Source organism: Seriola lalandi, unplaced genomic scaffold (genome assembly GCF_002814215.2).
Source record: "Seriola lalandi dorsalis isolate HSWRI2012SDOR001 ecotype SW California unplaced genomic scaffold, Sedor1 jcf7180002054346, whole genome shotgun sequence".
Classification (NCBI taxonomy): Eukaryota; Metazoa; Chordata; class Actinopteri; order Carangiformes; family Carangidae; genus Seriola; species Seriola lalandi.
Window position 1 is genome coordinate 509,447 of NW_019524899.1, and position 26,623 is coordinate 536,069.

Here is a 26,623-nt window from a genome sequence, read left to right on the forward strand (position 1 = left end):
CCATGATTTACAGTAAAACGTTAACTGCAAGTTTGATTGGGAAATAAGTTGTTGACAATAGTTATACCCACTGCAAGGATTTATTATGATGTTCACTGTATGATCTAGAATAAGGACAAGTTGTTCCACCAGTGCAGCAACTCATAACAGGTATGCCAGATCAAACATGGCTAATCCATGGATCAAACCGTAGACGTTGTGCTTAAACATAGCTAATCTTTGATGTGTAATGAGGGACCTAGTAATTATTGTTTAATTCTTTTACAATGTTGAAAAGTGAATGATGTTGTTAGCACCACTTTGGCAAACTGTTATTTTTGTTTCGCAGTATTTACGGCATAATTTATCCTCTAACATGCCCAGTTGTTACTCCCTTGTTCCCAATAGTCATGTTTTCTCCCATTTAAATACTGGTAACAACTAAATTACACTGTAGATCACAGGCTGCATTATAAAGTGCTGCCATTACTTCCAATGGCAGAGTCACATTTCTTTCTGCATTTCCTGATATATTTTTTTCTGTGCAGTGTGATTATCAATAACTCTTGAACTGCATTTCTCTCCTCATTTTTGTAAACAGCGTGAAAAGAGCGATAGTATATACGAGGAGCCTGAAACTGATCACATCTACGAGGTTTGTTTCAATATCTCTGCTTTACAGTAACGTTCAACATAGATGAGGACATTTCTTTTTTGAAAGTGAAGACACACATCCCAGCTGTGCTTTTTTACATACAAAAGCATGAACAATGTAACAAACAGGATACAGTCTCCTCGCACCACTGAGCTTCTAACCACTATTGTATCTGTCTCTTATACACATCTTCTTCTTTTTGCCTTTTTATTCCCTGATTGTAACACAGCAATTTGTAGAACGCTATCTATCTTCCTGTTTTGACTAATCTGAGCTAATCTCTAATCTGTACAATAACAAACGACAAAAACCGAGACCAGTCCTAGTGTCGCTCAGCTAGTGTTGAAACACTCAGCTGATCTACAGAAAATGACCTGAGAACAATCTGGATAATTGATAAATGGCTGAAGTTATTCATCAAGTATAAATGTCAAGCATTCACTATGTCTGTCTTCTGAAATCAGATTTTTTACTTGCTCATTCTGTTTTTATAAAATTGTAAAATTGACAATATTTGGGTTCTGCTGGTCAGACAAAATCAGAGATGTGAAGACTTTACTTTGGGCTCTGGGAATTTGTTATGGATAAAATGATAAATCAGAAATATTATATACAAATTAATGAAAATAACTATTAATTGCAGCCCTAGTAAAAACCAACCAGCAGAATGACGGTAGGCCTGTGTTTTGGCTGTGACCTGCCAACATGTCTATGGTGTTGTTGACACTCTGTCCTCCTGCGCTAAACATGGCAGTATAATCTGGTAAAGCACAGATTTGTCTCAGGTGTCTTGTTCATCTTGTTCCTCACCTGTGTATGTTTGCGGAGCAGCATAGCAGCAATAGACACAGCCAACAGCAGGCCCTGGAAGATAATGAGACCATCCTTCATCCTGCTGAAGTGCAGGGCCTTGGTAATGTCAGTGCGTCCTGTCAGAGGAAAGGTGTGTGTTTTAAAAAGCGGCCTCCAAAAATCACCACCGAATGAAACAATGCAATGTTGTTCCAGCTACTTACTGACGACTCTAACTTCAGTTCCAGGGCCCCATGTAGCATTGTTCATCTTGCAGAAGTACACTCCGCTGTCCTCTCTGTGCGTGTTGCGGATGTAGAGAAAGGCGTTTTGGTGCACACCCTTGTTGGAATATTCAAACCTTTTTCCTGTTACCTCTACTCGCTCTTCAGGTTTCTGATCATACATATCGGCCTTGTACCATTGAAAAGTGTCTGGCTTTTCTGACTCTGAGGAACAGTACATTGACAAAATGCGGCCAGGTTTTACACCATAGAACCGGGGCTTCTGGATGACCTGCAGGGCCGCTGAGCAGACAAAAGAAGATTGAGGGAATTTATTAAACAGTTACAACAACAATAACTGTATCTCTCTTTCGATGAAGCGTATATGCAGGTAATTTGGCTGTATTTCTCCCAGCAGTGCTGATCTCCAGCAGTTGACAGGTATAGGCGACTATGCACGTTAATGTGATGCTGGCTTTGATTTCACATTTCATACCAAGAAAGGTGATGTACTTAATGGCTGTGGAGGGGATATAAAAATTACAATTTACAGTGTTACTACTTAAGCAGAGACACACTTAGAAATGATTAGTGAGGTCAAATATCTCAACCATTATTTTACAGATGATGTAATGGATGATAGAGTTATACAGAATACTGACATTGTTAGTTGATGTTTATACCCAGGGCTACATGCTTGAGTTTCACATATGGTATTCCCAAGGGGTGCAACTAGAATCGTTGGTAATTTTATTTTATGTCGATCAACTAATGCACTGAAACAAAAACTTGATTAATCAATTAGTGGAGCAACAGAAATTAACCTACAACCATTTTTATTATCAATTAAATGATTAAGTACTTTATCAATTTAAATTGGTTATGGCGTCTTTCATCTGAGGATTCGCTGATTTTTTTTTCTCTGATATAAACAGTATTTTACTGCATACAGTTACAGTAATTGATTTGCTATTTGTTATATATCAAAATAACTAAGATGATATTAATTCATCAATCAAGAGTCTTTGTCTCAGAAGATAACTTCCTCTTTTCTGTTAAGGATCGTTGGTCAGTTGGTTGGTATGAAACAGTTCATTTGATAATTAGACATTGGAAAATTAATTAATGGAAAAAAATAACTTGATTTTTTTTTACATTTTACAAAATAATGACTGTTACTAATGTAAAAAATAACTGAGGCATTAAGTAATGATAAAACATAATGGTTAGTTGTGTCTCTAGAATGAACAAGGTGGAGAGTTTAATATAATTAATGCAGTGGTTAATCCAGCCTAATGCCACATAAGGTAAACAAATCAGCCTTGTGGTTGTTGTGGTGCTGAAGTCATGTTTGTATTGGTAATAGGTAACTAATGCTGACGGTTGTTTTTAATATTTCCTGCATGTAAACATCTATTGTCATCTTTTTTTTTCTCTGTTATCTTTCTCTAAAATGAACTACAAGTACGACATAAAATAAAGTAATTGATCAATTACAGGGTATATATAAAGATAACCTAAGACAACGTAAATTCATCAACATGACAATAATACTATATAGCCACTGTCTCTGAAGACAACTTCCCCTTTCCCCCCAGATGGCCAGGAAGTAATGGTATTGTGGGCTCAAAAATAACATGCAAAACACTTGTATGAACTGTAGCTGTTGTTAAACAGACATTAAAAAATGACAATTAAATGACTGCCTAAAGCATGTTGTTGAGAATTATACTGCTCTAATAACATTCTGTGTTACTAATGTTTAATATTTATTTCACCAAGACTACAACCCGTTGTTTACATCATCTTCATTTTTTCAGTCGCTAATTAAACTGATCTTATTGCAAGAAGTTCACATTTACCTGAGAGACTGATCAAGGCAAGCCCACAGCATCCAGCCAGCAACCAGCGCATGGTGACATGCAAAAGCAAAAATGTGTCTGTCTATTTCTGAAGTCCACACGCGCCTAAATGTCTCTGCAGTCATGAAAATGTTGTGAGCGAGGAGAAGAAGTGTCTGCAGCCGGTGGGTGTGCTGTCTGCTAGTACACACGCTTTGACGCCAGGCAAATGAGGGGAAGAGCGCTGTGACACTGAACCAAAATAACTCGGAACAACCCACACTTTTACCATCAAAAACTCTGTCCAATTTCATTCACACATCTGTGCCATTTTTAGGGACAAATGAAACAATGTGGGAAACCCGAGCATGAGGGGGGTTTGGAAGATAATTCTGGAAGGATTTTGTAGGATAAGAACATTTTATGTCATACCAAATTATTAACAGGATTAGGGTTTGGTACTCATTGACATATTTTAATACTAGTGCCGGTATTATATCTGAGTTTCCGTATCGATACCACAACTAATACTTTTAGATCTCCTATTTTCCTACAAAGCTGGTGTTGTCTGAACACAAGTGGCCTTGCAAGAATTTGGCCTAAATAAAATAGTGTAAAACTGAAAAAAGGCAGGAAAGAATAAGTCAAGGTTACAAATCTGACCCGATTTCACTACTGCACTTGACAATATTCAGTTTCCGTAGCAACAACATATTTTGGTGTGTACCAAAAAAAGTGTTAAGGTCTAAAGTTTATTTTTCTTTTATAATTTTTGAATTATAATTACTTTTGAAACCATTGTCCAGTTGTAGAAGAGCCTGTCTCCTGGTTATTGTTAGTATTGACTCCAAGTCCAAAGATGAAATAGATACTGTTCAGTCACTGCAGCATGCAAAGAAGTACTCAAGCAGTATAGGGACAGTTGCGTCTCTTACTTGATCTGATATATTAGTGTAAAAAGATGCTTTTTGCCAACATGTGTGTTTGTTCAAGCAGTAGGCCCATAGTCATTTGGACATTTTCAATTTGTGGCTCAAGGCAAAAGGGAGAATAATTTGGATCTAGTGACATCTGGAAAAGATGGAGAAAAAGAAAGAAATGTTAGCTGTGTTACTTCTGAATGAAGCCTCCTAGATTTCTTCTGACAAGCTTACACTCTGACATCTGTGTTTGTCACAAGAGGAAGGGTTGGGTCATCTGTACTAAGCCATATTGGCTCTTGTAGCGTAATAAAAAAATATTTCAATTTTAATATTACTTGTCTCAACAACGTTATCACCTGCATGTTGAGAGGTGCCTCTGTGACGGTGTTGGTGTGTTGTTTAGTCCAGCAGTTTTTGTCCAGACAGAAATATTTCAACAACTATTGGACAAAAACTGACATTCGTTGACCCCAGGGGATGAAGCTTCCTGTGCCAACTCATAGTGGCATCCTCCACGAATCACCACGAGTTTCACATGACTTTAAGTGAAACGTCTCAACGGTTATTGGACGGATTGTTGTTAACTTTTGCGGATACATTCATGCCTGTATGATGATGAACTGTTTTAACATTCTTGATCCCCCTACTTTGTAAACATTACACCTGCAAAATCGTTGGCACGGTTACATGACCATTGTGTGGCGAAACACCGCCCTACAAAGCAGCTTGCACAGTTAAGGCCTCTTACCCCTGTTATGCAACATTCCTACGCAGTCAAGAGTGAAGTTTTCAGGTCAGCCAAGCAGATCACATTTCCCTAATTGTCAAAGCAAACATACATCTCGCAGCACCCGCTCACTTTTTATCTCCTGCATATTTAGTCAGGTTTCACAGTGTGTGAGCAAGAGATAAACCGTCTTCAACAACAATGTATTGCTGACAGGAAACAGTGTTCACTCTTTTAATGAGAAGTGACTCAAAGTCTGATTTGTTTGCGCCCAAAAATGACTTAAAGCGAAAAACTGGTTGATTTTTAAGATAAAATGTCAAATATTTCCCGGTTCCAGCGTCTCATATGTGAATATTTGATACTTTTCCTGGTCTTACATTATATGTAATGAGACAAATATCTTGAGACAAATATTTTTGGGCCTTTACACTGTTGGATGGACATAAGACATTTGAAGAAGTCATCTTGGGCATTTTTTCACTGTTTTCTGATGTTCTATAAACCAAATATCGAGAGAATAATCAGATCCATCCAAAATGAAAATATGCTCATACTTATTCTGCCAGGCAGCCAAAATGAAGAGCACTAATGCACATTAACAGAGCAACTCTACAGCTCAGCCTCCATCACTTTAAGTAATCAACAGTCAGTAAAGGGCAAGGCATAGCATGCGACCACAGAAATATGAAAATTAATTGGTCACCCACCTTTTTTTTTTCTTGGAAGAGGCAGTGCTCATTTCATTCATTGACATTCACGCACAGATAGCAGCTGGGTTAAAGGTTAAGCCAGCTGTATGCTGCAGTTTCTAAGACTGAACTGATCCCACTAATAAGAATTGTCTGAGCGGTGGAACCCTGATATACGTAGCTTATTCATCTGTAACCTAGACCTCATTCGTTGTCCAAAGAACTCCAAAGAATGCTTTCGTGCAATAACCTGTTTGGTGTACTTCAGACGGACACTTGTACTCCTTCGCTTATGGATTCACATGAATTCAACTTTTTAGCTGCTAAATGCTCCACTATGTTCACCAGCTGGTTTCCAAGTGCCTGTCTGCTGTTTGGATCTATAATATACAGTTGCTTTTTAGATTTTTCTTTGTTTTGTTTTCTCTTGCTGTCCTTTTCACATGAGAGTGAACAATGAGCTGAAACTCTCTGTAAATCCCAAGTTTAAAAATAAAACGTGACAAAATTGGGAATTAATCAGTCAGCAGCAGAACCTGTGCATCGTATAACCACCAGAGGGCCTCAGTGTACCAGTGTAGTTTCACAGGAAACGCAGTATATTCAGAAAGTGTTCAGACCCCTTCAATTTTCCTCACATTTGTTGCAGCCTTATGCTTAATAAAAAAAACATTTCCCCCACATCAGCCTACACTCAACAACCCATAATGACAAAGCAAAGAGAATTTTTTAAATTTTTGAAAATGTTTTTTTTTTTAAATGAAAATGAAATATTACATTAACATAACTATTGAGACCCTTCAGCAGCCATCTTTGGGATGTTTCTACACCTTGACTGGAGTCCAGCTGTGGTAAATTTCAATTGATTGGACATGACACACACCTGTCCCTCCGGAAGCGTCTCCTATCTCCACACAGGACCTCTGGGGCTCAGCCAGAATGACCATCGGCTCCTTGGTCACCTCTGTTACCGAGTTCCTTCTCCCCTGATTACTCGGTTTTGCTGGGCAGCCAGAAAAGTATCGGTTGTTCCAAACTAGTTCCATTTAACTGTCAAATCCAGCATAGATTTGTTTTGTAGCCTTCCTTAGATCTGTGCCTCGACACAGTCCTGCCTCAGAGCTCTGCAGGCAGTTCCTTCCTCCTCATGGCTTGGTTTCTCTCTGATGTGTATTGTCAGCTGTGAGACCTTAAATAGACAGGTGTGTACCTTCACAAATCATGTTCAATCAGCTGAATTTGCCACAGGGGAACTCCAGTCAAAGCGTCTCAAAGATGAGTAATGAGAGGCGCCTGAGCTAAATTTCATAGAAAATCTGAATACTTATGTGTATGTGATATTTTAGTTTTTCCTTTTTAATAAATTTGCAAAATATTCTACAAATCTGTTTTCAGTTTACTATTATGGGGTATAGAGTGTAGAAAAAACATGATTTTTTTTTCAATTTTAGCATAAGACTGTACATGACCGAATGTGAAAAACTTGAAGGGGTCTGAAGACTTCCTGAACGCACTGTAAAACAGCAACTCACAACATTAGCTCACAGCCTACTTTTCCCTACAAGAAGAACTTTATTCTAACAATATAGATACAATTTTGTACAATACCAAAATGATATAAATATACAATACAGACAAAAAAAATGTATATACAGGCAACACTGACTGTGGGTGTACCAGTGAAGCTCCTGGTATGGCTTTCCCTCCATTAGAAATGTAAACAAAAGGAGGACACTGTCTTGTGAATATGATGGTACCATCGGGGGGAGACTACAGCTAAGTGGTGCAGCAGCGTGTCAATCTGAAATAGGACTGCTGCAGGTCACATTACAGACTTCTGACAGGAATAACTGCCATGCTGTGGCAGCAGGATAAGACAAAGAGACCCCTCATAGAGGAAACATTCATGATTTTTCTTTTTCCTCCAGGGTTGATGTTACAACAATGCTGAACACATGAACAAGAGAAGAGACAATCTTCTATAGTCTATTGTAAAAAAAAAAAAAAAAAAAAAAAAAAAAAAAAAAAAAAAAAAAAAAACTAGAAAACTGTAAAAGTGCTTATGTAATTCATGTATATATATATTCAGAGTAAGACATTTTAAATTCAGTTAAGACTTACACAACAGCAAGTGACGCAACCTTTCTATGTGAGGAGAGACTTGAGATGAATGGATCCACAGTGCATGAAGTTCTTTTTTGTAAATATGTAAACTACACATACAAAGCTGGGGTATTTTTATTTAACATCAGATTCATGTATTTAACTAAACCAACACTCCGCTGCGTTTCAGAAAATCAGATTCATTTAAGATCAAGTCAAAAGACAAACTTGATGCAACCTGAGGCAAAACTTCATTTAAAATGTACAGTAAGTACCAAAGTATTTATATTTTTACTAGAATTATTGTTATTTAATAGACAAATATAGAAACAGTTGAAAAGAACAGGGAGATTAGTCGTTCTGTTTTGTAACCATGTTAATGTAAACATCATATCTTAAGTTTGCAGCCACAGACAGCATTTAAACCTGAACACTGAAATGGAAAACAACCAAATGGAAACAAGTGATTACTGATTACTTTTGAGGTTTGAGATCACCTGATATCTGAGGGGGGGAAAAACATAGGAAAAAAAAGACAAAACATTTATATGACATGCATATATATAAGTGATGAAACCATTTTAGAAAACAGGGTAGTCTCTCAGTCTTACACAGTCAACTGCTCTAACTTGACCTGGAAGGGATATAAATAGTGCAATATAAACTGGGCCGTCTGAACGAGCCAGTCAGGGACAGATGTTAACTGCATTAGCCGGCCCATGTTATTGTTAACTAATAATGACTTACAGAGCTCATGGTTTCACTGGTAGACTGGGACAAATCTGATCCAGATATGCTTTTGTTTTTAGCTAATATTTTACATATGTACAAAACGAATTCCACCATAGGAAATTGTTTGGCGTCTAATAGAAAGAATTAGCATGTAGAGCACTCACAGTGATGAGATTCCACATAAAAGTGACTTAAAGTAAGCAGGAATAGGAATTTGTTTCTGTTTAATTGTTCGTAAATGTGAGAATAAATGAGGTGATACACAGTCTACTGTTTTCGTCATGAAACGGCACAACATCAGTGCGGTTCTCATGATTAAGTAGTGCTGAGCTAATAAAGTTTCCAAATATTGCTCTGTAGAGTTGGATAGTCGTGTTGCATTCATGTCACTTCAGGGGAAGCAAAGTAACTGTTATAGTTTTCTCTTCAAGCTTGTACCAACTATGTGTGACATGAACACAGCATAAAATCCTACGGGAGGATAAGTCAGGTTTTGTCACGTGATGTTCAAGTTGCTCTGTGGTGGGAAACTGGGGTGCATGGTTTGGTTTTTCTGGTAACAGCCATACCTAAAAGCAAAGGTATTCCTTGCCTAAATGAAGGTTTCAACCGTACGGTGCATTAAAATCCACTGGAACTTCAGACCTCTGCCATTTCGGCAAAGGGAAATATAAATTGGGAATTATACACTGTAGCCCATAAAGTTGGAATAATTTTGTTTTAAGACACAATCCTCTGTTTATTCCTATTTAAATGCATCAGTAATCACTTTGGAAGAGATTGACTACTAAAGTTTTGAGAAGATATACACTTTATCTGTCAAGAATAAATGACATTGTCACAATCATTTCATGGAAAGAGGTAAAACATATTTGATTCCAACTTTATGAGCAACAGTGTATCTAGGTTTGTGATTTCAAAATTGTTTTTTTTTTTCACTAGAAATATGTCAAATCACAGATTCTGGTCCACAACGATTTTTCACTCTACACTAACAAACACTATGAAGTTTTTTATTGGCTGATACTGAATGTAAAGACTGTAAGTCTTTCAACTCTCTGAAGTTCTCTGTGTTCATCTAAATCCTGAGCAATCACATCTAATTTGTGCCTTTAATTTGGAGATGTCAATTAAAGTAGAATTTACCGCCACAATTACAAACTAACAAACTCATAATTAAAAACTATCACAGGCACAGAAAAGAGGTTACAGTGGGACGTTAAACACAGACAAATGGTAACTGAATATTTGAGTATATCCATTTTCCATATTAATCCAGATGAATTCTTATTGAACATTACACAAAGTGATGTAGACTTGTTGATTTACCTATGCTTCCCATTTAGCATTAATACTATTATTTTGCTGATGACTATATGGTTGCTATCGGAGAAAAACCATGCTCTACAGTTTCACTTTCACCCCAAAATGACACTTTAATGTTGCATGAAAAAAAAAAAAAAAAACAGGAAATGTTTGTTAAGTTTAATTATCAAAAAGAAACACAGATAAAAATATTCATTAACACTGTGTTAACCTATTCATCTAATGTGGAAAATTCTGCATCATTAGTGAGATCTAACTAACACTACTCCCTTGGCTGGTAAAAAAAACAACAGGGGGAAGATATAATTGATTATTTTGTGCTGTTTGTTATACAATTGACTCTCTCAGGTTTTCCTGTAGGGTCAAGAGGCGTTGGTGGGGGGCAGAATGTAATAAAACCTCATTAGTTATTTCTACGGGTATAACCATGATGTTTGGCTCAGGTGGTTCTGGACCACACTGGGCCCCCGGGTAATGTGACAATGTCTCAGGATTAGGAGGCTCTTGGCTTGCTAGAGTCTCTAACGCGGCCTGCTCCATCTCCTCTGCCAGGTCCACATTGCTCCCATAGAGCACTCCCAGCTTTCGCGCGAGCAGCCCTTCTTTTTCCGGTGGATCTTCACTTTCCTCCTTTCTCCCCATCCTCTTGGAGCGGTGCATAAAAGCGGCGAGGCGTATGCAGCGTTTCAGCAGGTGCTTGCGGTAAGCCGTCTGAATGACCACAGCGGCGCTCTGCTCTTCTTTGTGGCGTACCGTCGTAGTGATCGGCGCGAAGGAGTCTGAGGTGGGGTTGCTCAGGATAAACTTAGCCTCAATGCTCTCCCGCATTGCTGCCATCTCCACTGTGTCTCCCAAGACCATCTGCGTGACGGCCAACAAGACATCCAGGCAGTGGATCCTGTCCCCGATGACCAGGGGCAGATCCATTTCGATCAGGCGAAGCCGGTTGGGCTTTGCCACCCTCAGCGGCTCCTGCAATGTATCACAAAAATCGGAGAGCTGGCTATACTCAATGAACTGAGTTCCATCTATGTCGAACTTTTCCCAAGTCTCATTGAACATCTCAAAGTCTTCCTCACAGAGCGCATCACCGCTCTCCTCCTGCGCCACATTGAAGTTCTCCAAGATGATGGCAATGTACATGTTGACCACCACTAAGAATGAGATGATGATGTAGCTGCAGAAGAACATCATGCCCATACCCGGGTTGCCACAGTTACCCTTTACGTCCGTGCCTGGGTTCTCGAAGTCTGGATCACAGTCTGGAGGCTCCCTGTTCAGCATTGGAAGTAAAAGCCCGTCCCAGCCTGCTGATGTTGTGATCTGAAACAAGCAGATGATGCTGCCGCCAAATGTCTCAAAGTTAAATATGTCATCGATTCCAGCCTCCTTTTTAACATAGGCGAAGTTTGACATGCCAAATATGGAAAAGATGAACATAATGAGGAAGAGCAGGAGACCAATATTGAATAGGGCAGGAAGTGACATCATTAGAGCAAAGAGAAGCGTCCGAATGCCCTTTGCTCCTTTAATAAGACGGAGAATCCTGCCTATTCTGGCCAGTCTGATCACTCTGAACAGAGTTGGTGACACAAAGTACTTCTCAATCAGGTCTGAGAGCATTGTACCTGAAATTAAATGAGATAAACGACAATCAGAGAGAGTATATGAACATCTAATGTCTGTTTTCAATGCCCAAGCAATGTAATTCAAAACTGTGCCCATATTGTATTAGATTCCCACCTGCTATTGACAAAATGACCACAACAAAATCAAAAATGTTCCATCCATTGGTGAAGAAGTATTGTCGCAGGGCAACAAGCTTCAACACACACTCTCCGGTGAAGACGACAATAAAAGCCACGTTTACTTTAAAGAGGAAGTCCTCCTTCTCCGCGCTCTGATTGTCTGTCTCCACCATCATGGTCACCATATTGAGGCAAATGAGCACCATGATGAAGATGTCAAAGAACTGCTGACTGATGAAGTCAAACACCATGCCCTGGATTCGGTTCTGCAGGTCAAAGGAAGAGAGAGGGGGTTGGGGAATACAAACCCAAAAGGGTCATTTGGCCTGTTCACACCAGCAGCGTGCAGAAAAGGTCGGCGCAGGGGTCATTGATGACATCGCCATGCATGCCATGCATGCCGAGCTGATGTGTAATTACTTTGGTTTAACTCGTTCAGACTTTTCAACATTAAACAATGTAGATAGTAATTAGTATTAAATCTTTCCCAAACAATATAACACATATTGCTAATATTACTGTCAGTAACTGAAATGATAATGCAGCTGTAAATTAATAACATACTGTCGGACGTGGAATTGGCTTCTGCGGCTTTTTGGAACCCAGTTTCTTCATGGCTTCGTAGTATTTCTTTTGTTCCTCAGTCATAAATATGTCCTTATCTCCAAAGTGCAGACACAACATAATATGAAGATTATTATAGGTATTTAAATTAAGTTACAACGTTTCACTTGCGTATTGGTGCAGACTCCTTCTTATAAAAAGTGTGATACTTATCTTTTTCTTTTGTTGGTTGAAATTGTCGATAATGACACCAATGAAGAGGTTGAGTGTGAAGAAAGAGCCAAAGATGATGAAGATGACAAAGTATATGTACATGTAGAGGTTGATCTCATACGAAGGCTGCTCCTCTACCTAAAAGGAACAAAACATTCAAATCAATAGAAAAAAGTTTAAGTGAAAGTAAATCCTTTTGCTGTTATTAAATTTTTAAGTGTATTGAGAAAGATGATTGTGAGACAGGGTGGAGAAGACACAGGATAAAAGGTTAAACTGGAATTTGATACTAGTCAGCAGGGACACTTGTTGATCCAGAGACAGGGGACTCACTTTACCATCACCATCTGCCACATATATATTACATATATATTCAATTAACTTAAAGTGCAGGATGGTGTTAGTAGGGGTAAGGAAAATATGATGCATGAGCCGACAGCAAAGCAGCTGGATTATTTACTGATATTATTTCCATACCGACTGTGCTTGGTTTGCTAAAATGGTGGTTTAGTTTAGCAAAGAAGTTACAGCTGGGATTTCTTTTCTGTTTCGGTGAGGCTAGCACTTGAACCGCTCAGACTATCTCACTGTCAATCAACATATCAATAAACCGGGTCAGTATAAGCAAAATGAGCTATCAATCTTGCTTTTCAACTTCTCTTCCTGTGTTATGCATGTTGTTATGTGAGCATCAAAGTTTGCAAATAATTTACATTCCTTGACCTCTATGAAGTCTGAAAGGTTAGTGACATGGTTTGATTTGAGTAGAACCAAAGTAAATTTTACTCTGAGTAAATCTTTGCTAGTATTTTATTAATTGTGTATTGGTCAGTTTTACTAAAAACCTTAAAGATGTCAACGATAAGTAAATACTGCTAAATTACATTTTTAAAGGCAAATCTAAATTTGACATGTACATATAATTCATCATAAATCTTAAATGCAACTGTTTACATCAAATAAATCTTCATTTTCAAATATTATATAATGTTATTCTGAAAAATAAAATATACAACACATCCATATGTGAAGCTAATGAAAGAGTAATATTTGTCTCAGATGCTTTCCTCAATATTAATTCACATTGTACAACATTGGAAAAACAAAGTGTACATGTATAAAGAATTACAGAATATGGTTGTGTAGTGCGACCAAACTGTATATATCATGTTTCAGTACTGAATTGACTTTAAATAATTACCTCTCTTGAGTCAACAGCAGCATACATGATATCCATCCAACCTTTAAAAGTAGCCTGTAAATACAGAGAATATTGTTTCAAAATGTGTTTAACTGAATACAGCAACTTAAGCCTCTTTCCCCATCAGCGTCCCTCACCACTTGAAGTAGGGACAGGTATCCTTTCCCAACATTGTCATAGTTGACCTTGACGTTGACCCAGCGCGCCTCCTGTGTGGCTTCTTTGATGGCCATGCAGTCGCTCCTGTTGTTGACCTCTGTCATGGGGAAGAGCTCCTCTGTGGTGGTGTTGATGCAGCGGTAGAACTTGCCGGCGAACAGGTTAACTCCCATGATGCTGAAGATAAGCCAGAAGATCAAACACACCAGAAGCACGTTGAAGATGGAGGGAATCGCCCCGACAAGAGCGTTCACCACCACCTGCCCAACAGAGAGAACTTTGTTAGAATTATATGGAGTTATTTACTTATGTATTTTGTTTGTAAGCCTGAACAAACTTGGTGTGCGTCAATGCAATGCTCAGTCATTGCTGATACTCTTACCTCAGTCAGCTCTGTTAAAGCAGCCATGGTGTGAGCATGCATACAACAAACATAATGGGGAAAAGCTGGTCATATTAGTACAAGAATGCATTAAACATTCGAAAATCAATGTTAGCCATGCACATTGCTCAAATGTTGGACCAAAAAACTTACCCTCATCCCTTCAAATCTCGACAATGCGCGGAGAGGCCTTAGTGCCCTGAGGGTTCTGAGGGATTTGATTGGTCCAAGGTCAGAGTAGCCCATCCAGTTGGCAACTAAACTAATCAGGGAGACCTGGGGCAGAATCAAAACATTTCCTATTCAAGTGTTACCACAGACTTTATCTGACGTAAAAAATGATTGTATGCATGTTCTGTTGAAAGTTGCACATAGAGGCCAGCACTGAAACCAGACATCAAAACTTACATCTACGATGAAAAAGTCTAACCAACACCAGGCGTTGGTGAAGTAAGTCTTGAAGCCATAAGCCACCCATTTAAGGAGCATCTCGATGACAAAGACGTAGGTGAAAACTTTGTCAGCATACTCCAGAATAATTTTGATGGTTCGGCGTCTTTCTATGTATATGTCTTCAAAGGCCTGCCAAAAGACGACATTCGATACCTAGATACATGTCCAAACGGTATTAGAGTGTCTTAATGCTATCATAAAAACAGTCAACATTTCTAAATTTGTTGCACTGGTGACAGCACTTACCAGAGCTCCACTGCTGAGCAAGATCATAAAGATTATGAAGGTTTCAAACCAGTCATGCTCCACAATGGTGAAGCAAGTCCTACGGAGGTTCCACCATTTCTTGCCTCTACCTTGGGTGATGTCCACAGTCAGACATGGCCAGCGCTTCACACAGTCTGAGGAGAGAGGAAGGGTTTAGCATTACTGCAAAAGATTTCAACAGCATGAACACTGGTAATAAAAAATATTAATTGATTCCGTTTTACAGGTTGTCCATACTGTCAGTGAAGCAGCTCTCTGGCTCCACTGGCTCTGGCTCTTCTTCTTCCTCTTCTTCTGGTTCAGGCTCAGGTGGTTGATAGTCCACTGTGCTGCATATTGAAGAATCCCCATCACTCAAAGCACCCATGAGCTGTTCGAGAATCACAAACGCAAATAAGTTACCACGCAAGGTATATTTATATATTTATATATATATATATATATATATATATATATATATATATACATATATACACATATATTCAAAAAATGTCTATACGATTCATTTTTATTTGGTATAAGATGTTGCGACCATGTATGTTAATGATATTAATTTGATTTATATATGTAAGTTTATTAAAACAGCATTTACATAAAAAGTCTATATGTTTACATATGTTTTTTCTTATTCATTTCTTATTAATTTTAAAAATGTATCTTCACATTCTGCAAGAGTTGTCTCAAATTTTTGGACCCTAATGTTTATAATATCAGCATATAATGACAGGCTTTGGGACGGACATATATTTATGTAACATATGTCAACAATAAAAGTATACATACATAAACATACATTTTTGTATGGGCTATAAATATATGTTAAAACATGAAATAGTTTCAGCTTCTAATAGGTTCCATATATTTTTTTTTACATGTTTTCATTTTATTTGTACATATATGTCATATATAGAATCAATATATGTACATACATTACATTTGTGTATGGGCTAGTACAAGACAAAATTCAATTTCAAATGTGAACAAGGGTTGCTTTTGTTCATACATTTGCAGATTTGGAGGCAGTTACTCACTTTGGCATTTCTTGGCATAATACTTCCATGTTCTGAGTTTTCCTGGAATAAAGCAAAAGAGAATCAACTTCATTAAGCGTTCATAACCAATAAGACAATCATATTACAACAGATTGGACGCTACAGTGAGTTGCTAAGCCACGAAATGGGCCTTGATAAAGGAAAGGTCTAAGCTTTCTAACCAAATAGATGCAACAAAGCTTAACAGAGCGTGAGTGAAATGTCCATCAAGCACAGACTGTCGACACCTGTGTAGATGTGGGCCTGCATGCCTACAGTGCTTTGATAGCAAAATACCAAAACTGATTTTTACCATCAAACCTCCCACTTTAGATTTGGCTCTGTATAGATCTATCGCATTCACAACACCTTTTATCTTATCAAACTAGCGTACTGTGTCCTTACTACACAATAAATAAATCAAAGCATTGCATTGAATCATCCCTTGCTTCATACTCCGCAAGGTGTGTAGGAGGAACCTCATTTGTGTATGATGGTTCATGCTCAATCTGGTTTTTAGTTTGTCTGATGATAGATAGCATTCTGCTTGTGCCAGTGTCATGAAAGAAGGTGAAATACTGCTCTGTAATTTCATCCTGATTGGTTAAGCATACTGTATGTGTGAAAATGTCAGTGTGCTAATATGATGAGATGATTGACAGAGCATCAAGGCGAGAAAGCCAATTAGAGAATTCAGTCTGTCTTCAGAAAACCCAATTTATATCTTTTAAATGTCATTTTGAAATAGATAGATAGATAGATAGATAGATAGATAGATAGATAGATAGATAGATAGATAGATGTTTTCTTACTGTGTTATGTTGGTCATTTTTTTCATCTGAAATCTCAGATGAAAAGTCATTATCATAATCAGCATCATCTTCATCTTCTTCATCGTCATCATCATCATCATCATCCTCGCCCAGGTTTTCAAAGTCTGACTCTCCCTGGGCAATTGGCACATTGAGACTGAGCTCTCCATCCACAGTAAATCCAGAAGGCCGGCCTTCAACTGCACAGTTAGCTATTCCATCTGCCACTTTGAAATTCTGACTGGTGTCCAAGTGGTTCATTTCAATTCCCTCCATTTTAGGGTCCGCTTCGTCCACTGGACCCTCCTCAGGTTCCTTGGGCTTTCTGTGAAGAATCTGCAGGAGCGTTCGAACGACGAAAGCTTTGAACCAGTCGATGCCCCGCGTGATCCGGCCAATGGCGATCTGCAGGTTGTTCATCTCTCCGTCATCGTCTCCCGCTGAGAGGTTGTCTCCACTGAACGAGCTGAGCAGCAAGGCCAGGAAGAGGTTCAACACCTGAGGAAGGAAACATGGAGGACTCATGAAGGTAATGAAAAATACACAGTAAAATTGTATGAAGTATAAAATTTTCAACACCTTGTACCTTGATGTGAAAAACAAAAACTGTATATCATAAAAGATCTACACAATATACAGATACATTATATTATCAATGTTTATATCTTTGATCAGTAGATGAAAATTATAATTACATAATAATGAAAATTATCATGAATTTTTTTTTTCCGCAATTAAGAGTGAGTGAATACTTTATAGTCCCATATGAATCCCCAAGCTTATAGTGACTGATCGCAGGGTCAAAGTGTGCCGACATTGCCCGAACTAAACACAGTCTGGACTATCTCAAATACACATCACATATCAAATTGGGCCTGTGATGATGCATCAGTAAATATTATGTCGTCTGCCTCCTGTTGCAGACGTGGCTATCTTTAGTTTCTTAAACCTGTTAGTCAATTTCTCGGTTCCTGTTTCCCAGGTTTAGCGGGAGATCATGGTTACAAGGGCCAGTGGCAGACTGATCTCTCTCATGCCAGTGTAGGAGCTGTGAATCAGTAAAAGAGGACTGAGGAGACAGGATGAGCTGCATGCACCACAAGCCTGATATATAGTCTATTACAGTGTTTTCAGTATTAGTGTTGCACAAGGTATTGCTCCCACATTCACAGAAATATCACTTAGGTAATTTGACGTTTTGAGAAACATGGCTGTTCATTTTCTTGCTGAGGGTTAGACGAGAGGAGCCAGTAAAACTCTGAAACTACAGCTAGCAGCCAGTTACCTTAGTTTAGCTTATAAAAGACTGTAAACAGGGGAACTGTCCAAAGGTAAAAAAAAAATAAAAACTCTAATTAAACTGTAATATCTTGTTCTTTAAACAAGAAACAAAAACAAAACAAAAAGTAAAGTGTAGTTGATGGCTCACTATGTAGAGCACGTACCACACGGGCTTAGTCCTAACCATAGCAGGTCGGACTTGGGTTCAAACTCCGGGTAAAAAAGCAATTTAGCATATTTTTGAAAATGTTGAATTCTAGCTTTGACAAAGAATTCCTCAGGTTCTTTGAAATGATCGTCTTAACTTTTAAAATTGTACAAAAATAAAAAATTGACTGCAAAAAGGTAAAAACGAGGATGCTGAAAGTCAATAAAGAATCCAATGAGATCTTGAGAATTCAGGAGCATTGCTGATCATGAATGGGCTTAAGAGAAAAGATAATCAGAACAAAATGATCAGCATGTCCCTAAACATGTGAGTTAAATCTACTCTGCTCCATATGTTGTAGTGCTGATGGCCCAGTATTATTACCTCTTCATCAATTATGGTTCAATCTCCTATCAAATGACTTTTCCTTAACACCCAGTCCCGCTGCCACCTGAGCTCTGCTCTCTCAGCTGTCTGTGTTTGTTCCCTCAGTGGCAGCATGCTTACTTGAGCCGGATCTTAGCACATACCCAAGGTCAAAACCACTGTTTGGTGGCACAAGTCATTTGATTTAAATAGAACCCCCCCACCCCACCCATGAAGTGTTTAAGTGTACTATTTGCCTTCATGTCAGTGCAGAGGGTGAGAGCATTCATGCATCAGATGAATGTACAGTGGTGTATGGGTGGAGGGTTTGAGAAGGTGGCGCAGAGTGTGAGACACAAAAAAGGCATGATAATATTGGCACAGTGCGGTCAGTGCAGCACTTTTGTCAGCACTTGACGATGAGCCATTTCCTTTTCGATTCTATGAATAACCTTACAGGAAATGGTTTTGGCACCAGTCATTAAATACGATGCCGAAACGATGTCTGAGAGTGATCATCTGTATGGCCTTGTTCTGTGAAGCCAAGATAAAATGTCAGGGTCACAGTATTGTCATGCTCTAGACATTCAGGATTCTTCACTAAACAAATTCACGCAAATTCACCCAGACGCTGTCTAAAGGTTAGTACAGCTCAATCTATCAGTTACATCTATGAACATCTTTTCACTGATTCTAATAAACTCTGATGCCTGATGCAAAAACATGCCAAACACGTTGTACTCCGCCTTGTGTGTTAAGGTTATCACTCGTACTGTAATACTAATTTGCTGCAATGCCCCCTGATGGAAACATTTTCTCCCCCCAGCTGTGTCTGTCTGTCCTCGCCATCCCTCAGCTGAGAGGTCAACAATAGATTGCTGAGACATGCAGACCACAAAATCTCCCGGCATTATAATAAGATAACTGTTAGATTTAGAAAGATTTTACAAAACGGTTTGTCAGCTTTACAGCTTCACAGCAGTGCCAGTTGCTCAGTTTGGATTTTGCTTGTGCAGTCGAGCAGCAGCATCTGTGAGCTCAGGAATGAGCATGTAGATATGAATAATTTCTTTCATTTTTGCTTTAATTGTAAAATAAAACAGAAACGATGAGAAACAGAGAAATAACAAGTGGACAATTTGATATAATTTTTGCACAACTTGTACTGTATGTCCACAAAGAGCTAAGTACAGATTCAAAGCAGAAACACTGTATTGGCCCACACTGAGTGACACTAGAGTTGCACATGGACACAGATACACACACACACACACACACACACACACACACACACACACACACACAGATTATATTACAAGTTAATGTACAAATTTTGGCCTCACTTTAACACTTACAGGCAGGACCAAAATTCACACTTGAAACTAAAGTGTGTGTGCAACTTCTATAACACTCAGCATAGGACTTTGAATTTTGAGTTTAACACAGTTTCCTGCTTTGAATCAGTAATCTGAAGTACACAAAAGCACTTTTTTTTTCTCCTGAAGCAACACACCCTCAACAACACCGAGTTGCCTATCTGGCAGTATATCAACGGTTGCACTTACCACTAGATTTCCAATGACCATGACCATCATGAACACAACCAGACACATCCCAGCTCCGGCCACCTCCATGCAGTCCCACATGGTCTCGATCCACTCCCCGCACAGGATGCGGAACACAATGAGGAACGAGTGGAAGAAGTCGTTCATGTGCCAGCGCGGCAGCTCGCACTCTGAGGATATCTTGCACACGCAGTCTTTGTAGCTCTTGCCAAAAAGCTGCATGCCCACCACGGCGAAGATGAAGACGATGATGGCCAGCACCAAAGTCAGGTTTCCTAAAGCACCTACTGAGTTACCAATGATCTTGATCAGCATGTTGAGTGTGGGCCAGGATTTGGCTAGCTTGAAGACACGAAGCTATCTCCAACACAGGACATATACACAAACAAAGACAGTGAATGACGTAGGTATTGTCAGTGTGGTAAATGGAAACAAATAAATTATTCATAATGTTTCTCACCAGACGGAAAGACCTGAGCACAGAGAGTCCCTGGACATTTGCCAGACCCAACTCCACTAGACTGAGAGTGACAATGATGCTGTCGAAAATGTTCCAGCCAACTTGAAAGTAATAGTAGGGGTCCATGGCGATGAGCTTGAAGAACATTTCCGCTGTGAAGATCCCAGTGAAAACCTGAAGAGGTAAAGATATTCTTTTACAAGAACTGACAAAAATCAAGTCTTTAGATCTTGGACCGGTTCAAATGCAGCCCATATATTCACCAGATTCCCCACTGAGAGCATGTTGTCAAATTCCGGAGTCATGGGATAGTGCTCCATGGCCATGAAGAGGGTGTTGAGCACGATGCAAATGGTGATGGCCAAGTCGACAAAGGGGTCCATCACCACAAAGAGCACCCACTCTTTAAAGGTCACCCAGGGCGTGCAGCAGTTCCACTTCAGGAAAATATCAGCAAACTTGTACCAGCCAGGTGGGCACGGCCTCTGAGAATCCTCCAACTCTAGACGAAGGCAGACAGGCAGAGGAAAAACAATTAGGTAGCCTGCCGTCAGTTTTATCGAAGTATATGTGTTATCTTTAAGTGATAATAAGGATACAGCTAGCAGAATCCTGCTGGGCCACGTCATAGCTGAGCTGAAATAGCCCAAGCTTAACACCGTGAGGGTGCGACACTGAAAGCTGACGGGGATTTCTCCTGCACACAATGTGATTAGCCTGACCATGGCAACTAGACAATGCTACTGTATTAGCCTTGGAGAAATGAGTGTATAATGTTTACAACTGCTTGATAATCTAAGCAATTAGAGCTCACATTAGAGCATCGCCTCTATGAACCAGCAACTAAGCCTTGTGTATTTCTTCATTCACTGATGGCACTTGACACTCACTACTAGATACTTGCGCCCTGCTGCTTAGCATAAAACAGAACCCTGAAATAGGCCTTATGGTGTTGTATCATCTACTTGTTTTAGTGTAATCAAAGCTTGAGAATATTCATAGTTAAATTCCATATCTAGGGATTCTGTATGACATTAGACGATGCATTATCAGTGTGAAGTTTCTATCATCATTGGCACTGTACCTTCCATAGCAGCTGCAGAGAGCACAGTCATAGCACTAGCAGATCTCTGTGTCAGGCCTGATTCTTCCACATGAAGCATGCTGTGCGCAGAGCCCAGTGACTTCTCTCTGAGTTCGTAATCTGCAGCAGACTGTAAAATATAAAGTTGATCAACTTTTAGCGCAAATAAAGATTTATCAGTCGCAAGCTCATAAAGAAACCTCACTAAGCGGACTCACCTCATCCATGGTGGGTGCTCTGATGAGCAGATGGGGAATGATTCTCCCATTACAATCCTTGATGAATTTGTCCTGTTCAAGACTCTGTTCATCATCAGCCAACTCAGATGATGTGTGATGACTGAGCGTCTTCTTACTGATTAGAGTGGCTTGGCTCCCAAGTTGAGCCTGTTTGGTACAAGGTTCAGCCTTACAGCACACAGTATAATTTATTTGGTTCATACCAACCACACACACACACTTGTTTTAACTTGTTATATTGGCTCTAAAAGCCTGCACTTGAAGACGTTGTGACCATGTATGTCAAAGTAAATGTAACTGTATGATTCCAACACCTAAACTCAGGCATATGGTCGACACCAAATACTGATTAATTGAATGACTAATTGAATTAATTGAAAATCTGTATTTACTGTGGATCGTCATGACTTGGCTGATACCCGATCTGCTCAATAAGGTCAGTATAGATAATGATCCAGTCTATGGGATGGGTGCATCCGAAGCTGGTTGCTTCCTTACCTGTTCTTGATTCTTGAGTTGCTCCAGTAGCCGCTGGAACTCCTCCTCTTTCTCTATGGCCTCTCGCTGACTTGCCTGATTCTGCTCTTCATACGCCATGGCTACCACAGCCAGGATGAGGTTGATGAGGTAGAAGGAGCCCAGAAAGATGATCACCACAAAGAACAGCATGTATGTCTTACCAGCCGCCCGCAGGATCTGTGTTTGAAGCAAAAAAGAAGCTACGAGAACTAAGGACAAGTTTCTTTTCACAACTTTAACTGAAATGAAAAGGTTGCAAGTTAGAGTTCGTAATTCTGTTTTTTTAACAAATGAAAGAAGGGCCAACCAGCTGGAAAAGGTTCTCCCAGTAGTCCTGGGTCATGAGTCTGAAGAGGGCCAGGAAGGACCAGCCAAAAGAGTCAAAGCTGGTGTAGCCAAAGTTGGGGTTCCTCCCAGCCTTCATGCATGTGTATCCTTCGGGGCACTTTCTATCAACAGGGAAGAAGAGTTAGTGTGCTACGATTGCTCCCCCAAATCACTTTTAACACACGATGTCAATAAGATACATTTTTACACTGACACTTTTGAGATTGTTATGGAACAAAGATGTAAACAGCTCTGGAAGATGACCAGTTCAGATCTACAGGACTAAATTAGCAAGGTGGGCTCAGGGTGGATAACACATACCCAGCATCAGAGCTGTTCCCACAAAGAAGAGCATCTAGGCTGCCTTCCAAATAATAGTGATTATCTATAACAAAACAAGAAAAGAAACAGTGACATCTACTCCAGTGTGGACAAAATCTCAAAGCTTTACTAAGAGGCATTATACACGGTAAACATACCTGGGTTTTCTATGTATTCCATAAAACTGAAGGTACCGTTGGAATACGTATAATTTCCGCCCGTTGTGTTGTTGAAGGACACGGTGTCATTGAACGCTGATGTGGTGTTAAAAAATTCAGTTTCATTTAATTCAATAGGCCACCGCACACATTTGTGACGCAAATTTCCCATGAAAAGCTGAAGGCCGACAAGGGCAAAAACTGCGAGAGCAAAGACGGTCAGAATCATGACGTCCACCATCTTCTTTACTGACTGGATCAAAGCGCCCACGATGGTTTTCAAACCTGACCAAACGCAAGTAATATGGGTCAGTGGCATATCATTGAACGTCATACAGCTCTGCAACAACAAATGATAATCAATATTGCAACTTATTCATGTAATCTAATGTTATCTATAATCACAAAATGTGATGTCATAGACACGTCAGATGAAAACATCAAATTTTCATATACTTTCTCCTTTAACTTACACACTCATACTCATTCACACACTCTTAGTATACTCACTCACACACGCACAAACACACACTCAAATAGATGTATATTAAATATTAAAAATACCAGGAATCACAGTAATTGTTTTGAGGGCTCGAAGTACACGAAATGTCCTGAGGGCCGACACGTTGCCAAGGTCAACAAACTCAGTGATGTATCTGTGGAAGGACATAAAACCAAAAGTTTTTTCACTTCTGTTTACTTGTACTAAAAATGTTGATTTAATGTCATAATAAGAAAATCTGAAACAATTTTCCTGATTTATGACATGACTTCATGGTTGGATAAATGTGCGCTCAGATACTTACGCCATGCTGATCACCATGAAATCCAGCCAATTCCATGGATCTCGAAGGAATGTAAAAGGTCCAACACAGAAACCTCTGGACAACACTTTGACGGTTGCCTCAAAGGTATAAATACCAGTAAAAACATACCTAGACAGAAATGATGCACCGTGAAAAGGAGAATTAAATAATTACAACACAGGAATTATTGAAAACCAAAAGAAAATGATGAAGTACTCACTCGACGGTTTTACTCCATGCTGGTGGGTTGCTCATCGTCATGAATACACAATTCGAGAGAATTGTAATCATGATGAACATGCTAAATAATTTAACTCAGGATTAAGGAAACAGACATAGACAATATATGTACAGTATAAGCAAACGTCCCAGCCCTTTACCAACCATTTAAACCTTAATACACTAAATAATTCAAAAGCTCAGGAGACAATAGTTGAAAGGATATGAATGTATGAGAATTTTGATGGCTCCTCTCCTAACCAAACTAAAGGGGCTCAGAATGTAGCAAGCTGGTTCAGCATTGAACCTGTAGATCGTGTTTCCTTTGCTGATCACAATGAATGTCTGAAAAACACAAGGATTATCTGTATAAATGCAAGTGAGTCCAAAAATAACATTTCAATAAATACTTAAGTGATGACAATCTTGAAATAATAAACTAACCGTAACATATGCATACCATAAATGACACAGTATATGTTTCGTAAGGGATAGTGCATGCGGTTGTAATAACAGAAATTTATGTCGAGTAATACATCCTGTCGTAATGTAAGGTTATCTAAGGACAGAGTCAAGCTCATTAAATACTAAGTGTGCACGGTGGTTGTGTGTTTCAGCAGAGAGTTTTATCGCCACGTGAGCCCAGATGATCTGAGACTGACTTTCTGTGCTTCGTAGAAGGGGTCCAGGTCCTCCAGAGGTGTGTTGAGCAGCTCTGGTGGAGGGTCTCCGTAGATCATAGGCAGGTTCTTTCCTGCCTCCAGGTCAGCATTCGGGACTGCCGGCTCTTGCTCCTCTTGGCCTACTTCTACTTCTGCGGCCTTTTCTCTTTCCTCCTTGAGCCTCTCGATCTCCGCCAGTGACTTCTGGGTGAAGGGGCGGACTGCATAGATGCTTGGGGGAGGGTGCAGGGTCGCCATCTTCGCATTGCGAAGGGATACCGCCTCACCAGGGTTTCCCTAGAAGAAGCTGGAGGGAGGACAAATCAGTGAATACAGGAAAAATTCTCCATTACCAACCAGAGCTTTAAGCTGGCTGTAGCACGCAGACAGAACATCGAGCCATGACCCCAAACCTTTACCAGTTTCAGCTCAACATTAACATTTTGATTTGATTTTAAAAGTTTGAAAATACATCAACCATTTATGACTCCTCCAAATGTGGTCCTCCCGAAACAAGGTTTCTACTACAGGACCAAATATGGAATGTAATGTGTTAGAGCTCCAACAATTAATTGATTAGTCGAACAACAGAAAATAAAAATAATCAATTAATCACAATATTTTCTGTCAAAAATCATTGGCTTCAACTTCTTGAGAGTGAGTTTTTGCTTCTTTTCTTTGTCTTACATGATGTAAACTGAACATCTTCAAGGCTCAGATTGTGAGTCAGACAAATCAACACATCTGAAGTCATCAACCTTAGCTTTAGAAAACTATAACAATCATTTTCCTTTTATTTTCTGAGATTACTTAGACCAAACAATTAATAAAATAATCAACAGTTTAATAGATAAAGAAAATAATCTTAATTTATCAGTGAATTTCTTTTCCTTTTTCCTCCTTTTTTTATTAAAAACTTTGTAATATAATGTTGTAATGTTTTATAAATAAAATACATTTAAAAAATAAAATCAGTGAATATATCATTATATATTATATATATATCTTCTATCTTCTTCTATCTTTTATTTCTCAAATACCAATGACACCAGAGCCAAAACTTATCAATGATTTGGTTTTAGCAACAACCAAAAACCCCTGTATTAAGTTTACAGTGATATAAAAGGGAGAAATTTGGGTAATTTACATTATTAATGACTTTAAATGAGAGTTTAAAAAGTCACCACCTGATGATCAATTAATTGAGTAAATTGCTGCAGTGCTCCTTAAGCAAAAGAAAGAGAAGACCAAGTTCTGCTACACAAATGTTTTGTACTTTTCTATAACCTCAGATAATTATTTAAATAACACAATCTGAAAACTTTAGAGGGGAACTGCTTAAAGCTCATCGACATTTGAAACCTGTGGTGAGGGACCACATGTAGACACAGCTTTGGTTTGAAGGGTCACAAGCCACGTCTCCATAGGTGCCCTAAGTAATGTTCATAGGTCTCAGTTGCTTTGATCTATGTCCAAACCCATCACCGCCACTTGTTTGTGCCCTCCGCCCTGTGCCCTACATCTCTGACCTGACACGCCACGCCGCACCACGAGCACCTAAAAGTGTCAAGACGGTAACAAAATGACAAGACACACTCAGTACGAGAGCTTGGACTTTCCCACCCTTCTAAAGAGACCATGACA

The 26,623-nt window shown here is 39.2% G+C and overlaps 2 protein-coding genes across 3 annotated transcripts; both read right to left on the reverse strand.

Moving 5' to 3' along the window:
* Nucleotides 1-829: 829 nt before the first annotated feature.
* cd79b (CD79b molecule, immunoglobulin-associated beta) lies at nt 830-3,751 on the reverse strand. Its single transcript, XM_087174386.1, has 3 exons — nt 3,513-3,751; nt 1,651-1,953; nt 830-1,563 (listed from the first exon to the last, which is right to left on the reverse strand). Exons 1-3 carry the CDS (start codon nt 3,562-3,564, stop codon nt 1,376-1,378), a joined length of 543 nt encoding a protein of 180 aa, XP_087030512.1. The 5' UTR covers nt 3,565-3,751; the 3' UTR covers nt 830-1,375.
* A 3,634-nt stretch (nt 3,752-7,385) lies between these two features.
* Nucleotides 7,386-25,277, reverse strand: scn4aa (sodium channel, voltage-gated, type IV, alpha, a). 2 transcript variants are annotated; one of them, XM_087174387.1, is made up of 26 exons: nt 24,980-25,277; nt 24,527-24,662; nt 24,319-24,412; nt 24,099-24,227; nt 23,857-23,948; nt 23,293-23,577; nt 23,135-23,198; nt 22,794-22,935; nt 22,466-22,663; nt 21,947-22,114; nt 21,729-21,858; nt 20,908-21,146; nt 20,645-20,818; nt 20,185-20,541; nt 16,825-17,322; nt 16,013-16,054; nt 15,219-15,351; nt 14,961-15,115; nt 14,670-14,843; nt 14,415-14,537; nt 13,858-14,139; nt 13,721-13,774; nt 12,520-12,657; nt 12,307-12,411; nt 11,738-12,008; nt 7,386-11,622 (listed from the first exon to the last, which is right to left on the reverse strand). In XM_087174387.1, exons 1-26 carry the CDS (start codon nt 25,235-25,237, stop codon nt 10,322-10,324), a joined length of 5,742 nt encoding a protein of 1,913 aa, XP_087030513.1. In that variant the 5' UTR covers nt 25,238-25,277; the 3' UTR covers nt 7,386-10,321. The 2 variants fall into 2 exon arrangements, with proteins under 2 accessions (XP_087030513.1, XP_023263513.2); XM_023407745.2 differs by lacking the exons at nt 24,527-24,662; nt 24,980-25,277 and having other exon boundaries at nt 24,319-24,402.
* Between the last annotated feature and the right edge of the window lie 1,346 nt (nt 25,278-26,623).

Coding starts and splice junctions, on each gene's coding strand:
- cd79b (XM_087174386.1), bottom strand. CDS start 3,564: ATGCGCTGGTTGCTGGCTGGATGCTGTGGGCTTGCCTTGATCAGTCTC. Junction 1,954..3,512: donor TGCCTTGATCAGTCTCTCAG/GTAAATGTGAAC, acceptor TTGTCTGCTCAG/CGGCCCTGCAGGTCATCCAG. Junction 1,564..1,650: donor AACTGAAGTTAGAGTCGTCA/GTAAGTAGCTGG, acceptor TTCCTCTGACAG/GACGCACTGACATTACCAAG.
- scn4aa (XM_087174387.1), bottom strand. CDS start 25,237: ATGGCGACCCTGCACCCTCCCCCAAGCATCTATGCAGTCCGCCCCTTC. Junction 24,413..24,526: donor TTCATATCCTTTCAACTATT/GTCTCCTGAGCT, acceptor CTTAATCCTGAG/TTAAATTATTTAGCATGTTC. Junction 17,323..20,184: donor TGGTCATTGGAAATCTAGTG/GTAAGTGCAACC, acceptor TTCCTTCCTCAG/GTGTTGAACCTCTTCCTGGC.